Below are 15933 nucleotides of genomic sequence, written 5' to 3'. Positions count from 1 at the left end.
GCGTCATTTACTGGTTTTGTCACTTTCTTTATGTTAGGGCTCATCAATATGTTAAATATTGTGTAATGGAGTATTTGCATGTGTTTACATTGTGATATTCGTATCTCCTACTTTATCCCTTGTTGTAAAATACAACCAGAAAACGTTTTCGATGAGATAACATTATCTCTTTATTAAGTTTGTGAGATACCAACACTATTTAGGGCACTATTTATCTGAGATACTATTATCTCTTGCTCATTTTTGCCAATACACTATATTTCTGGCAGATAGAGTTATTTGTGATATTAATATCTCCTACTTTATCCCTTGTTGTAAAATACAACCAGAAAACGTTTTCGATGAGATAACATAATCTCTTTATTAAGTTTATGAGATACCAACACTATTTATCTGAAATACTGTTATCTCTTGCTCATTTTTGCTAAGATACTGTTTTCTCATCTGTTTTAACAGGAAAAAGATTCAAAATGAAACAAAACCCTGAAAATCCTCCTGAAAACCCTGAAAACCCTCCTGAAAACCCTGAAAACCCTCTTGAAAATCCTGAAAAACCTAGAACATATAAAAGATTCAAAATGATAGCCCGGAAGAAGACTACAAAGAAACCACAACATCAAGAAGAAAAAAGCATAAAAACAAGGAGTCAAACAACAAAGAAAATGAAAGAGGAAGAGACAGAACCACAACTTGAAGAGGAAGAGAGATAAGATAAATCCAAGAGCAAAACAAAAAGACAAAAAAGACAAGAAAAAAAGGAGGAACCAGACATAGAAGAGGTGAAGGAAGAGGAGGTTAAACTAAAACGTTTGCAATACAGGTAACTACTTGGCGTGCCATTCTATACAATAACCTGAAGGTGTTATTTTTTTGAGATACTGTTATCTCTTGCCTCATTTTTGCTGATATACTGCTATTGTCTTGTTACTTTTATTATAGGTCGAATCTTTACAGCATTGTAAGCCTTCTACATGATGTAAAGTTCAATGAAGTACAATCCGAACAGATTCAGAAATCACCTTTTGCGAACATGTTGTTTGCAATTACTCAATGCAGTATTGATGAGCAAATGGTGAAGAAATCTGATCCTGTCCTTATCAAGTTGATAGAGACATATAAGAGAGGTCAAGCAAAGTTTTCCCTAGCAAGAAAAGATATTCCTCTGACTGATCATGACATTGGTGTCATTTTTGGAATAACATCTGGACCGGTGAAGATCCACATCGCAACCCACGGGCGAAGGCCAGACACAGAATTTGCCAATCGAGTCTTTGCTGGGGCAAGCACCGTGCACCTTTCAACAATGAGGGTGACAATTGAAAATATTTTGAAACCTCCCGTCAAGAAGAAGCAGAAGAAGAAGCAAAAGCAAGTATCAGAGATAGAAGCTGCAAAAGATTTGGCACGTCTTCTGACATTGTACACCATTGGAACACTATTTTTCCCAACAACAGGTCCAAACCTGAATTGGTCCTACCTGAAGCTTGTTGAGGATTTGGAAAATAGTGCAAATTACAATTGGTCAATGTTCATCACCAATAATCTTGTTAACGAACTCAACTCCAAGAATCCGGCGATTGTTGGTGGTTGCACCACTGCACTCCTGGTAAAAATCTTCTACCCTTTCTTGTAGTAAAATATCAACAACATCTGACACATATTTTCATTGAAAACAGTACTGGCTCTGTGAACATACCCACATTATGGAACCAGCTCAACAAACTTTTCCAAAATTTATGAAATGGAAAATGAATGAGCTTGCTGCTAAACTGTTGGAGGCACCACTGAGCAGCCTTCCAGAGGGAATGGTAAGCATCATTACCTATTGGATTTTATTATGTATTATGGTCAAAACTAGATAACGGTATCTCATCAAAAATAGTGTATCTACCAGAATAAATCAAGAGATAATGCTATCTCAAACAATAAACTCTATATAAACACACAAAAAGAAAGAGATACCAGTATCTCAATCAAATACAGTTTGCAAATAAAATGAGACATAACTCTATCTTAGTTGAAACATTAAATCTCATGAATCTATAATCTGAATTTACCTCTTTTAATTCATTGTTCCCTTCTACTCTCAAAGGTCAAACAGGAAGAATTGGAGCTAACTGAACGGGAGAGAGGGTTGTTTGCAGCTCTAGTCTTGCACGAACAAAAAGGTACACACAAAAAACCCGAAGCCAAAGAGAAAAACCTTACGGACCAAGAGCCTTTAACCCAAGAAGAAAACCCTCAAGAAGAGAACCAGGATGTTAAGAATTTGATTTTAGAGCTTGAACAACGAATTAAGGTGCTTGAAGAAGAGAACAATGTCATGAAAGTTGAAATTGAAGATAGGGACAAGAAGATCCAAGAAAGGGATCTGTTGATTGTTGAGTTACGCCAGAATGTAGAATCCCTTCAACATGAGCTTTCAGGTTATAGAAAACAAAATGCAGATTATACAGATATTGAAAAAAAAACTTGTAGTCTGCATGTTGAGGTGGAGATGTTGAAGGAAGACATAATCGAAAATGAGGTTGAAATAGGCGGGTTGTATGTTGAGAAGGACATAGCGGAAGAAAAAATTGAAGAGGTGACAGAAGAGTTGCATGACATTGCAGCACATTGTGTTTCCCAACATTACAAAGATCAGAAGATAATTGAAGAGTTGCAGAAACAAAAAAACAGCTTGTCTGAACAAAAACAAAGCGAGAATGTGCACCATCATGAATCTCCAATTCATGATAAAGAAGTGACTGAGGAAGAAATAGACCAAATGATCAAGTCCACAATCTCAAGCATTCAAGCAGAACCACAACAAACAACGAAGAAGAGATTGAGGAAAGGTCATACTGTGGACCCATCATCGTTGACAAAGAGAGTGAGTAAGAGGGAAGATAGGAAAGAGAAGAACATGGAGGATTTTCAAGTCTATGGGAAGAAGAAAAGCACAGAGAAACAAGCAGAGAAAGCAGCTCCAGAACTACCATATATGGGTGTTGAAACAACAAAGCTGGCACATCTTGTCCCAGAAAATGACAAGATCTTCTTAAATCACATATTTGAGTGTGAGAAAGACATCAGGTTAGTAAAAATGCACCAATTTGCTTGCTCAAATAGATGTTATTTGTCTGAAATACTGTTATCTCTTGATTCATATTCATTGCTGATGTACTGTTGTTGTCTTATAACTTTGCAGAATCCCTATCTAGGATAACAACCTCTTTGATGGTACAGAAAGCTTGCAAGAAGTCATAGAAATCTTGAATGAAAAAGATGTACAAAACACGGTAAGAAAGGCTCCTTGTCTTTCTCAAACCGTACCCCTCCGGTACTCTTTATCAATCCCTCGCTTTCCATTAATTCTTAGCTCTTAGTTTATTCGGTTTATTTGGGAATTGAATTGGCTGACATTTACATTGTGATATTACTATCTCTTGCTTTATCCACATTCGCATGTGTATACATTGTACTACCAGTAAATTCTTTGGATGAGATAACATTATCTCTTTATTAAGTTTGTGAGATACCAACACTTTTTATCTGAGATACTGTTATCTCTCACTTCATTTTTGCCAATACTTTATATTTCTTCAGGACTGTTACCAATCTTTTGTGCATTTAAGTCTCACATGAAATAATGTGTGCAGCTCATCGATTCGTTTACATTCATATTGGAAAGAGAGCAAGGAGATGAAAGTAAAATACTATTTTTCAAATCCATATTGTGGGTAAGTAAAGCACTAGTCTCGCATGACTACTTGATCTCTGTATCTATTGCTTAAATACATGTTATTTTTCTGTAATACTGTTATCTCTTGTTCACATGCACTGTTTTTTCTCACAAAGAACAACAGATAAGAATATCAAAAACATATTATGTGTCTGAGATACTGTTATCTCTTGCTTCTCATATACTGTTTTTGCGCACAAAGAACAAGAGATAAGAATACCTCACGAATTCTATGTTCTGAATTATCCATTAGAAACCATGAGATATGGTTATCTCAACTGGTATATGGTATGTATTTTGTTGCATGTAATTTGTAAAACACTTCCTTCTGACAGAGCCTACTGAAGGACCAGAAAAATGAGGTCAGAAAGATGTTCCTTGATGACAAGCTGCTAGAACTCATTCAAAAACAGCATGCCTATCGCTACTTGGTTTTCCCCATGAATTCCTCAGGAGGTAATAAAGAGAACGACAACGATCCATACCATTGGACTGTCCTGGTTTATGACATTGAGGATGGGCAATGGAGGCATTACAACTCCATCAGACCAACTGGAAGAAAGGCAGATGCATACCTTAAAGATGCTCGTTTAATGGTAAAAATACTGAGACTTCTTGTAATCCATACTTAAATGACGCAAAAATAATAATAAACAAATATTTAACCTTGCAAATGCAGAAAAGGTATGTTGAAGGATTCGTGAAGAAAAATCATACCCCAACATTCATCCTCTCATCACAAAACGAAACAATCTTTGAAAAGCAAAAGTTTGATGCTCCAATAATCTCACCTGCATCTCCGCAACAAAGACCTGGAACGTAAGCCAATTAATCATGTTCAGCATCTTATTTCGATACTACTATGCACTGTGTTATTTCCTGTGCACTCTATTTCTATCCTTCTAAACTCTGATTATGACAACTTTTGCAGTGTTGACTGTGGAATTATAGTTTGCTACATCATTGACAAGCTTGCACACGGAGAAAGCATCCCTGAGTCATTGACAACTGATGAAATCAGAGAATACAGAGTGTTATTGTTGATGAGGTTCCTGTATGATGAACCAAGAACATGGACAGAAGCTCTTTGGAAAGACCGAAACTTGAAGACTGACTAGGTGTTGGAAAGTTGAATAGGACTAGGTGTTGGAAAGTTGAATAGGTATTCTTTTGCTGAATAGGTGTTCTTTTGTTAAAAACTGACACATATGAATGGTCGACTCCGAACAATTGGAATTCGCCATACCAGGGTTGTACATGAAATGTCTTGGCTGCTCTGTTAGAAGTACGATAGGTGTTCTCTTTTGTTAAAACTGACACATATGAATGGTCGGCTCAAAACAATTGGAATTCGCCGTACCAAGGCTTGTATATGAAATGTCTTGCCTGCTCTGTTTTGAATTACAGTAATTGTTCTTTTGTTTAAAACGATACCTATGCATAGTCGGCTCCGAACAATGGGAATAGCAGGTCATCGTTTTGTTATGATAACAATTCTGAATCTTTTCATTTGATATATAACTGATGCTGCGAAATAGACTATCTACTAGAATACAGCTAGAGATAATGCTATCTCAGAGAGAAAAATCTGTATCAACACAAAATTTAAAAGACATAAAAGTATCTCAGCCAATACATTTCGCAAAATAGAATGACAGATAAAGCTATCTCATACAAAACATTCTTTGTGAACCTTTCATTCAATAGTTGTTCTTTTGTTAAAATTGACACATATGAATGGTCGGCTCAGAACAATTGGAATTCGCCGTACCAAGGCTTGTATATGAAATGTCTTGCCTGCTCTGTTTTGAATTACAGTAATTGTTCTTTTGTTTAAAACGATACATATGCATAGTTGGCTCCGAACAATGGGAATAGCAGGTCATCGTTTTGTTATGATAACAACTCTATATCTTTTCACTTGACACACAACTGATGCTGCGAAATAGTCTATCTACCAGAATAAAGTTAGAGATAATGATATCTCAGCCAATAAAATCTGTATCAACACAAAAATTAAAAGAGATAACAGTATCTCAGCCAATACATTTCGCAAAATAGAATGACAGATAAAGCTATCTTATACAAAACATTCTTTGTGAACCCTAAACCCATAAACTGTAAAACCTAAACATGCTCTGTAAAAACAAAATAAAATATATATCAATATCTCAGCCAACGTTCAACCTTTCATTCAATGTCCAATGAATATGAATCAACAATAGAACACAATGAATCAATCACAAGCTTCCTTACATCTCTTCCTATTATGATTTCCTAACTTCTTGCACCTGCCACACCTTATTTGCCTCACCTTCTCACCCCTTGACCGGATTCTTGCAACCTTGGGTCTACCACGTGGCCTCCTAGTCTTAGGAGGAAGAATAAGAGGAAGAATAACAGCAGAATTTTCAGACACTGGTGCAACTCCAAGAGTAGAAATAGGAACAGGATGTATAGGACAATCGTAGCAGAATCGGAAAGCATCAGCAGTGTATAATGGATCAATATAATTGGATACATCTATGTCATTCTTCTGAAGAGCTGTGAATGCATGCACACAAGGGAAACCATAAAGCTGCCAACGACAACATGTGCATGTCCTGTTTCTTATGTCAACCACAACAGCTGGTAATGAAGACACTTCAAAAACCTCATCACTTGATCCAAACACAGTCCATGTCCGTCCTTTATTAAAGAACTCTCTCAATTTTGCATCATATTCAGGACACAAAACACTGTTCAATTTTCTTGATAACTGTTTCCTTTCACACATTTGAGTCATGATTTGAACCCTGATCGTATCAACACATTTAAGGACTGGCAACTTACGAGCTTCAACAATCCAGTTGTTGAAAGACTCCACAGCATTTGAGGTCATTTCCCCATATCGTTTACTTGGGAAATATGCATTTGCCCAATTATACACTGGAATGGAAGCAACAAACTCCTTAGCTCTGTCTCCACCGACCTCAAACAATTCGTTTACACAGTTTTTAAAATCTAATACTGTAGGTGCAAGAGCACAATCATTGAAGAGACTCACTACTCGTTCCCGGAAACCATTAGGTGCTCTTCCTGACATCCTATCCCTCAAGTTATTCTTCAAATGCTGCAGACAATAAGAATGATATCCGTTTGAGAAAACCTCTGGCACATGCTTCACAAGACCAGTATGGCGATTTGTTATGAAAGTAAGTTCACGAGCTGACAGAATAGATCTCAACTTCAACAAAAACCAAAGCCAATTATCGTCGGTCTCGGAATCAACAACACCATAAGCAACCGGAAACAAGCCTGCCCAAAAAAACAACAGATAACAGTATCTCAGCTATAACAGTCTCTGTATCTACCAGAATGAAGCAAGAGAAAATGACATCTCAATAAAAACAGTCTCTACAAACCAGAATAAAGCAAGAGATAACGGTATCTCAGGAAAAATAGTCTCTGTATCTACCATAATAAAGCAATAGATAACGCTATCTCAGCCAATAATCACAAAACTAGAAAGAGAGATAACTCTATCTCAGTATAAGCATTCTCTGAATTTGAAAAAAAAAAAAAAAAACTAACCGTTATCAGCATCCTTCCCAACGGCTGCGAGCACAGTTCCCTTATATCTCCCTGTCAAAAAAGTACCATCAAGACACAAAAAAGGCCGACAGTAGTTGAATCCTTTGATGCATGCATCGAATGCCACCAATAACCTTCGAAACCGATTATCTTCACAGCATTCAACGTCCACAACACTACCGGGATTTTTCTCCTTCGCTACCTCCGCATACAATCGAAGTTTGTTAAATGACAATGCATAATCACCTTGAGTATCATTGTTCGCCATCTAAATACCTAACCATGCATGGTGATAACCGATTGTAGTACCGTATCGTTGTCTGAAGAATCTAACAGCATCTATAGGCTTATACGACGCCTTTGAACGAACTTCATCAAGAACTTCTTCTGCAACAAGCTTTGAAGACATCCGAGAATTTTTTGAATTACAAATTGTAGCACCACATCTGTGTTCTTTTTCAAGCTCCTTAATGCAAAAAAATTGATTTGATTTGTCTAGAATTGCATGAACAAACCATTTACACCCATCTGCCTTAAAAGCACACTCAGCTGTCACTCTTGATTGGTCATTCTTCAAATACTTGAACCTAAATCCAACTTCAATTGCATACTTACACAAAGATAACCTAAAATCCTTAACACCACCTCTAAATTCTTGACCAACATGACTAATCAAATACGCCCAATCAGCAGAAAGTCTTTTTGTCTCATGATGAGGACAAAATTTTTCAAGAGGATCCTCAACAATTTCAGAATGTGAACTACTAGTTACTCCACCATTTCCATTGCTACTACTGCTTTCACCGATTTCAAAACGGCTACTAACTCTACAATTACCATCTTCAACTGATACCTCGACACAACGAGCACCATATGCAGCAGCTAAATCCATCATATTACAAAAATCATCATCACTCTCAAGGAGTATATTACGATGATCACAAACAGAATACAACAACCTCATTGATACCAAACCATTCCACTTGTTAGAAATACTTCCAATAAAATTCTCAAATTGATAACCTTCTGTCACCTTAACAACAAGACTATAGGATCCATATTTGCACAATAGAAGAATAGAAGAATCCATTTCAACTTCAAAAACCAGTTCAGTCTGCAAACAGATAACATTATATCAGAATAAACAAATCAGATACACATATCTCAAAAAAGTAGTCTATCTATGAGAACAAAGCAATAGATAATGTTATTTCAACAAAAACAGTCTCAGTATCTACCAGAACAAAGAAATAGATATAATGCTATCTCAGCAAATAAACAAAAATAGAAAGAGATAACAGTATCTCAGAAAATACAGTTCACTGTGATACACATATCTCAGCAACAATAATTTCTGTATCTACCAGAATAAATCAATAGATAATGTTATCTCAACAAAAAAACAATCTCAGTATCTACATAACAGTATCTCAGAAAATACAGTTCACTGTGATACACATATCTCAGCAACAATAATTTCTGTATCTACCAGAATAAATCAATAGATAATGTTATCTCAACAAAAAAACAATCTCAGTATCTACCAGAATAGAACAATAGATAACGCTATCTCAGCAAATAAACTCCATAAAACACAAAATAGAAGAACACAGCAAAAATCAAAACAAATACTGAGATAGTGAAGAACACAGCGACAGAGAAACATCAGCACAGAGATCGCGAACAGAAAACACTCCGAAGACAAAAGATCGTGATCCTGATCGGGAGAGATCGTCACAAAGCGAAACGAGATCGTGATCGCAATACAGAAACGAAATCGTGAAAGTGATCGTGATCCAGAAAAGAGCTGTGATCGCAGGAAGAGAGAGAGAGAACTGAGCTGTGATTGCGGGAAGAGAGATAAATAGAGAGAGAGAGAGAGAGAGAGAGAGAGAGAGAGAGAGAGAGAGAGGCGCACCAGAAACGAGCTCGATCTCGTGATTGTGCTGCTCGAGATCCAGAAATGGTGCCCTATCCAGTAATGACGCGTTGGGTTGAAAGCAGCAGGGAACAAAATTTAAACATAACACATTATATATACACACCAGTCAGGGCATTTTGGTCTAGAAACGGACTGTAGACCTAATAAATGTTACAGTAATGGACCTTCACCACTATTACACATTGGGCTGGACTAAACACCCAAAAACACCTTTAAAACGGACTCTAGCCCAATTTACCGTTATTATTTTTCTAATCATATTTTGAAGTTATAGAGAGTAGAGACCAACATTCTTTCTATTCCCTTTTTTTTTTCTCCCAAAAATGCGAGAAGCTTTTCAGTGCCTGGTGGGCACGACAATGTGGTGCCGGGCACGTATCTCGATCGCTCAAACGTATTTTAGATGGTTCAAATCTGTTTGGGCTTAAGAGGGTGTTTTGCTAATTATATACTTACAATTACCCAAACAGATTTGGGCCGTCCAAACGAGATGGTGGTCGGCACCACGTGGCCCGTGTACATCCGGCACTGAAAAATTTCTTTGAAAATGCTAAGGGTACCGAACACAGGGATACCGAAAATGTAAATACATCAAGCGAAACTCACTTTTGGGTCTTACACGAATAATCCGAACCATTCATTAATTTCAATATAATTTTTCAAAGTGACTGGTAAAAAATCAACTAAACTGAATATGTGTAAGTGGATAATCCAATCCTCTAAGTTTCATTCAGAATTTGGTATTCTAAATTTTGAATAAAAGGTTTGAAGATTGGATCAATAACTTACATATTCAATTAAGTTTAATTCGGATAAAAAAAATAAGTTGAATTTAAGCAGGGCCACTGGAAAAATTATTTTAATGAATGATTTCGATTATTTGTGTGGGATTCCAAGGTGGATCCGCGTGCCGTATGTATCATTTTGGTACCCTTATTTTCGGTACCACAACAGCCGGGTTTTTTGTTTTTTGAGATAGTTTCCCTGCAGTTTTATGCTCCATTTGTGAGAAATGAGGGAAAATAATTAAGAAGAAAAATAAGAGAAAATAATGGGAAAATTTTTATAATATACATCCAACTACATGATTTGAAATCATCTCTATTGGTTCTGATCCAGCGCGGGTGGAACCCCATTGTTTCACAAAAATATCTTCGGAACAATTAATAAATGATATTCGAAAATATAATTTTCATTCCGGTCGGGTGTTTTGATGAAATTGACAAAATGAACGATTCCAATTGGTGAGGTGGGCCCAAAAAAGGCTCTGAAATGAGTGAACTGCACCCCCGAAGTTGGAACGAAAATTGCAAGTCATCTCCCTGTTTTTATGTGCTTTGTTCAGAGGCAAACAAATTTTTTTTTTTATCCGCAAAGGCACATAAAAAATTCACTAAAGACAAATATAGGAAGGCAAATGCTACAAAGCGCTATATTGCGCTCCATATGTGGGTCCCTTTCGGCAGAGTTTTCCTTCTTTCCAATGCAAAGTCCAGAATAATGGTACAGTATATCACAAAAGAACTTTTTGGTGATTTTACAAGTTTATCCTTATTTTTGTAAGTAATAACAAATAAACCATTAGAAAACAATTGGCGGGTCCTTTTTGCTACTTTCAGGCGCCATTTCCCCTTTAACCTTTCACAGTTTTCACCGCCATTTTCCCTCCACCCTTTCACAGTGCAGATGAAATTTTAGTGCCGCACGTCTAAACTTTTGGAGTGGATGGGCATGTTTGTGTAGCTTGCTTTTTTTGTGGGGTTTTTGCTTTTTGAAAAGAATTTTTCAAAAAATTCCTTTTAGATTCCTCTTACTTTTAATATTTCTCTCTCTATCTCTCTCCACTTATCACCCCTACTATTTTTCAAAAAACTTTTCAAAACACAAACCAAACACAGCATAAGTTTTTGTTCTGACGCGGGTATATGACTATCATATGTTCTAAACTTGTTTTTTGTTCTTACATTTTGTATAGTCATGTTAATTGCTCATACAATTTGACTTTGTTGATGGGCAACAAAAATAAATCAATGCCCATGTATATTTTTGTAGTTGTGGGTTGTTGAATGATTCTTGATATGAGGTCATGATACCTTGTCTTTTTGAAATTATGTCATGTGAAAATGAAACTTAGCAGAAACATGATGGTTTATGAAATTTTTGGCGTTGTTCGAGTTCTTACTTAATTACACACTTACAAGTTGATTTATTTGTGGCTTCGGGTGTTTAGGCATTTCTATGCACTTTTGGTGTTATTCAAATTCTAAAATACAATATTTGGATTCAGGTGTTCTTTTGATTTGTGTAAATTTGGCTTGGAACCTCTGACTTGGACTTATCAACTACCTCAAAAAGAAAAGCAGCTGTGCTAGCTTACCACATGGTTTTATCGCACATTTGTACTGCATGGCTAGTGAGATCCCATTCTGGGTTTCACAAAAATACAAAAAAATATCCATAAATTTAAAAAAAATTATGGGGCTTTGTAAAAAATCAGTTCGAATGGATATCGGTAAATTTTTTTTTTTCTAGATTCGTAGAAGCAAAATTTTTTATATTACTCTTGTCAATACAAATCAATAATTTAAAAAAATTGACGCAAAACTTTAAAAGAGAAAAAGCGACGAGGTAATAACGTGCTTGAAAAATGTATCTAACGTATAGTAGCAGACTAGCAGGTGAGAATATAAAGAGAAACTAAAAAGAAGGTTAAATTCGTCAATTCAAGTTAGAGTGAGAGACAACAAGAAAATGGTTAGTATTAAGTCTGCCAAATACAGCAAAAGCTGTTGCAGCTGACAGGAAATATCTGACTTTTTCCTCTCTTGTCCGGCGCTATAGTGCGGTTATTAGCAGCACCGATATAGGAATACCAAACAACTGGTATGACTGATCACTTCGTTTTCGTATCAAAAATAATTAATAAAACAAAATAGTTACTACTACATAAATGATAGTGGCAAGTATTTCGAGTATCGTCCTCAGAGATTACGAAGGCTAAATTGCAATTATTCTAATTAATTTCTAACTTAATTCATAAAAAGATTTGATTGTTGATTTCTAAAATATTTAAACCTGAATAAAAATAAGCAATAAAAAGTGAGAGAGAATTTATGAGAGAAAATATTTAGGGTTTCGAATCCACTCGACCCGTTGTAACAATTTCTATTGCTATACTATGATAAAGATCTATTATCCGAATAATCAATATTCCAGATATCGTTAGGGTTCGAGGGCCCTCACAGTATCACCAGATTTCTATGAATCACCGAACAGCATGAGATATCACCGCCTAGCACGAACCGTCTTACTAGTATGATCCATCTCTATGGCACGGATCGTCTAATAACACGGCATGTCTTACGGAACATAACCCATCTTACTCAGTTATCACAAACTAATTAAGAACCGTTGTATGAACGTACATAAAAACCTATGAATTCATACACAAGATGTGATTGAAAAAATTAATATTGCAAATAAATCCTTACGTCGTACAACCATGATTCGAATAATAAAACACTAAATCAAAATATAAATATTATTACTAGGAGTTCGAGCTTCATCTACGCCCTAGAAAATGAATTAGCCGGACATCGGAAAGTTGTCTTCGCAGCCTTTGATGGCCTCCAATTCCGAAACCCCGTTCTCCCCCATACTTACTGCCGACAACATCATTTGATATGACCTTTTTATGTGCTGTTCTTTTGTCAACAACATTGTTTGATATGACCTTTTTCAACTTCAGCTTACGTTTCAATACCTTTTTGGTTCCTCTTGTTGATAGGAACAATAAATCTTAAAAATTGTGACGAAAAACTAAACAAAAAGTACAAAATATAAGTTTTAATAAAAAAATACTGAACAAAAAAAATATTAATGTGAATTCACCCCTTACTTAAATTTGGGAGCATCTAACATTGCCTGCACTCTGTTGTTGGATTTCTACTGCTATTGGGGCTGTTTCTATTGCCCATGTTTTATATGGCCTACTATCATTTCGATGTGCTCAATGCAATGTAGAGTAATTTTAAGTAGGCCTTGTGTTTTTTGATAATTCAAGTGTCTGGGTTAGTTTGCTCGCACCTCAATTCTCGGAGGCCAAATCCACTGCTATCTTACAAGAGTCTCAAGTAAAACTATAGCAAAACTGTATATGGACTGATCCCAAAAGACCTTGTTTATTAGTAGCACACATAAACTTTGGTACACCAATTAATGGTCCAATACACAATAAAATGGTCATTGCACCTAAGTCAAACATTTCCATGGACACCTACACGCCAAGGGACACATTCAAATTCATGATAGTGACAATGTTATTTTTTTCCCCCAATGGTAGTGTGGGGGGCTGAATCAACCAAGACCTTCTTGAACCTTACTTCTTGCTGTTGAATCCGTAGGGGGATGATGTGTTGAACTTCGTACCCACAAACCGGAGGGGGTGTTCCTCCAGGAAGAGGCTCCAACAAACAAGTCAGTATGTGTACCCAGAAGAAGTTTTAGTAGGAAAATATGCTAGGAAAAAGAAGAGTGTAGAATATGAGTTTCTGAGACCCTTTCCTTAGAAGGGGTACTTCTCTATTTATAGGCAAGGATTTGGAGTGTTGAACAAGCTAGCATTGCCTCGCACGCGCGTTGCTACGCTCGGCTGACGTCGCGTATCAAAGTCATTTAATGAATGCCGCCCTTCGAGAATTGCAGAGCCGCATTAGTCAATGTCAGAGATGTCACATCGGGCAGAGATGTCAAGTCAGTTATCAGAGAGAGAGGACAATGTGCCTATCAACCAACGGAAGCTTCTAGAACGTTCCTCCGAGTGCCTTTCTGAGTAGAATGATCTCCGAATGACTTTTGTCCCACCGTGCGTAAACTGAGCCGGTCGAGTAATAAAAGGTTCACTGAGTGAGAGTACCGAGCGACGTAAACGCCCAGTTACTTAGATGAACAACTGAGGCTCGGCAAGGCGCCCAAGGCCCATCCATCGTTTGGGAAAAGTGTGATATGACGTGTTAGGATGCGACCTGACTTACAGATAAACTAAGACAACTGAACGATGGGACCACATTGTAACCCCTCCGAATTCTTTGAACCTTCTGATATTTTGGCCTACTACCAGTAGAATATTATCACATCAACGACCAAACACTACCTCAATGGGTAGCATTATCCCTATCCAAGAAAGACACTAACAACTCCGGAGGCCTAACCTTCCAAGTTTTAATTCCAGTCCCTCCTACGGTCCTATCCCATATCCAGCAAATTTGTTCGCCATTGTATGTGCAGTCCGTCGAACAAAACTGAAGATCTTGACCAACAGTTGTGAATCTCCTTCCTAATGTTCACCTCCCTAGAAGTGAATAGAATTTACCATAGCATCTAAGGGAACACTGATTATTGTATAATCCTCTAATTCCTTTCTAATTTAAAAGCATTGTAAACCAATTGAATGGACTAACAAAATATGTGAGTAAATTTCCGCCCATTTACAGCATCGCTAAGTGAGGTAGCAAAATCAAAATTAATCTATATTTGAATAGTCATGTCAGTAAATTATTCTAAAGAGAAGTTGCAAACTTGTCATATCATTTTGGTGCATCTCTCCCTCTCTCTCCAATTTTAAAGAGTGATAAATCGCTCTTCAAACTTATTATATGTTTATTGGTGAACTAATTAAGTTTTTTTGCAAAGTGGGTCCCTTCAAGTACAAAAAAATAATAAAATTTTAAAGCGTGAAGATTCCTTGGAGTGCATTTGTTACAAGTGCTTTTCAACTTAATAAAACATGCGGCACCAAAATTATATTTGATATTTAATTATACTATCTCCCTTAAGAGCATCTCCAAATGAGGTAACGAAACATTTGAAGAGTCATGTGAGTAAAAAGCACTCCAAGAAATGTAGTTAACTTGCTACATGATTTTGGTGTAGTGCGCTCTCTCTCTCTTCAAGTTTGAAAAGTGAAAATATTCATTCAAATTGTCATCTCATCAAGTTTATTAATACTTTTTTTTTTTTTGATCAGAGTTTATTAATACTTATGATTGGTGAATTATTATTATTATTATTTTGACAAAATGAGTTATTTAAAGTCAAAGAAGTGTCAAAAAAATGTAATGTTTGAAGAGTACATTTGAAGTGTATTTATTACAAATAGCTCTTCAACTTGCCACATATATCATCAAATCTCAATTTGGTGTAAAATTATACCTCCCTTGGAGATGCTCTTGCGAGTAATTGCATTTCGAATAGGTATCCATAGGGGAGGTCAAGGGTCAATCATTGCAAAAAAACAAAGATCGATTATTTTTTCTTCTAGATAGAAGTTATTTGTTTAGTTATGTAGAGATGAATTTTCAATTGGCTTAGTATGATGTGGGCTTAATCCCATTTTATATAATTCATATATATATTTGTAATCTTTTATCAGTCGTATCAGGAAAAAAGTATCCAGCATGTCACGTAGGGAGTCAATTTTATATTGGTCATATTAGTCTTCATTTGGGGAGAGAAATTCCTAAAACACGTTTATTGAAATGAGTGGCCGGGTGGGACACACATTGATATCGAATACTACAGTATGGGTGATAAATGAGCCGCATGAGCCGAGTAGTTAATTGTTCAAGTTTAATTTGAAAGCTTTTTTATGCAACAAGTCAATTTTGAACGAGTTTTAACTGATCAGAACACGGGC

General features: G+C 36.3%; 2 protein-coding genes across 2 annotated transcripts; one reads left to right on the top strand and one right to left on the bottom strand.

Moving 5' to 3' along the window:
• The first annotated feature begins 945 nt into the window (after positions 1 to 945).
• On the top strand, positions 946 to 5115 carry LOC131327801 (uncharacterized). Its single transcript, XM_058360932.1, has 8 exons — positions 946 to 1606; positions 1677 to 1808; positions 2093 to 3079; positions 3204 to 3281; positions 3642 to 3722; positions 4060 to 4320; positions 4404 to 4543; positions 4656 to 5115. Exons 1-8 carry the CDS (start codon positions 1031 to 1033, stop codon positions 4840 to 4842), a joined length of 2442 nt encoding a protein of 813 aa, XP_058216915.1. The 5' UTR covers positions 946 to 1030; the 3' UTR covers positions 4843 to 5115.
• A 563-nt stretch (positions 5116 to 5678) lies between these two features.
• LOC131327800 (uncharacterized) lies at positions 5679 to 7565 on the bottom strand. Its single transcript, XM_058360931.1, has 3 exons — positions 7298 to 7565; positions 6039 to 7021; positions 5679 to 5723 (listed from the first exon to the last, which is right to left on the bottom strand). The coding sequence occupies exons 1-3, from the start codon at positions 7563 to 7565 to the stop codon at positions 5679 to 5681; spliced, it is 1296 nt and encodes a 431-aa protein (XP_058216914.1).
• Between the last annotated feature and the right edge of the window lie 8368 nt (positions 7566 to 15933).

Source organism: Rhododendron vialii, chromosome 5a (assembly GCF_030253575.1).
Source record: "Rhododendron vialii isolate Sample 1 chromosome 5a, ASM3025357v1".
Classification (NCBI taxonomy): Eukaryota; Viridiplantae; Streptophyta; class Magnoliopsida; order Ericales; family Ericaceae; genus Rhododendron; species Rhododendron vialii.
The sequence above is the reverse complement of the archived record's forward strand: the minus strand, read 5'-3'. Positions and strand labels throughout refer to the sequence as shown.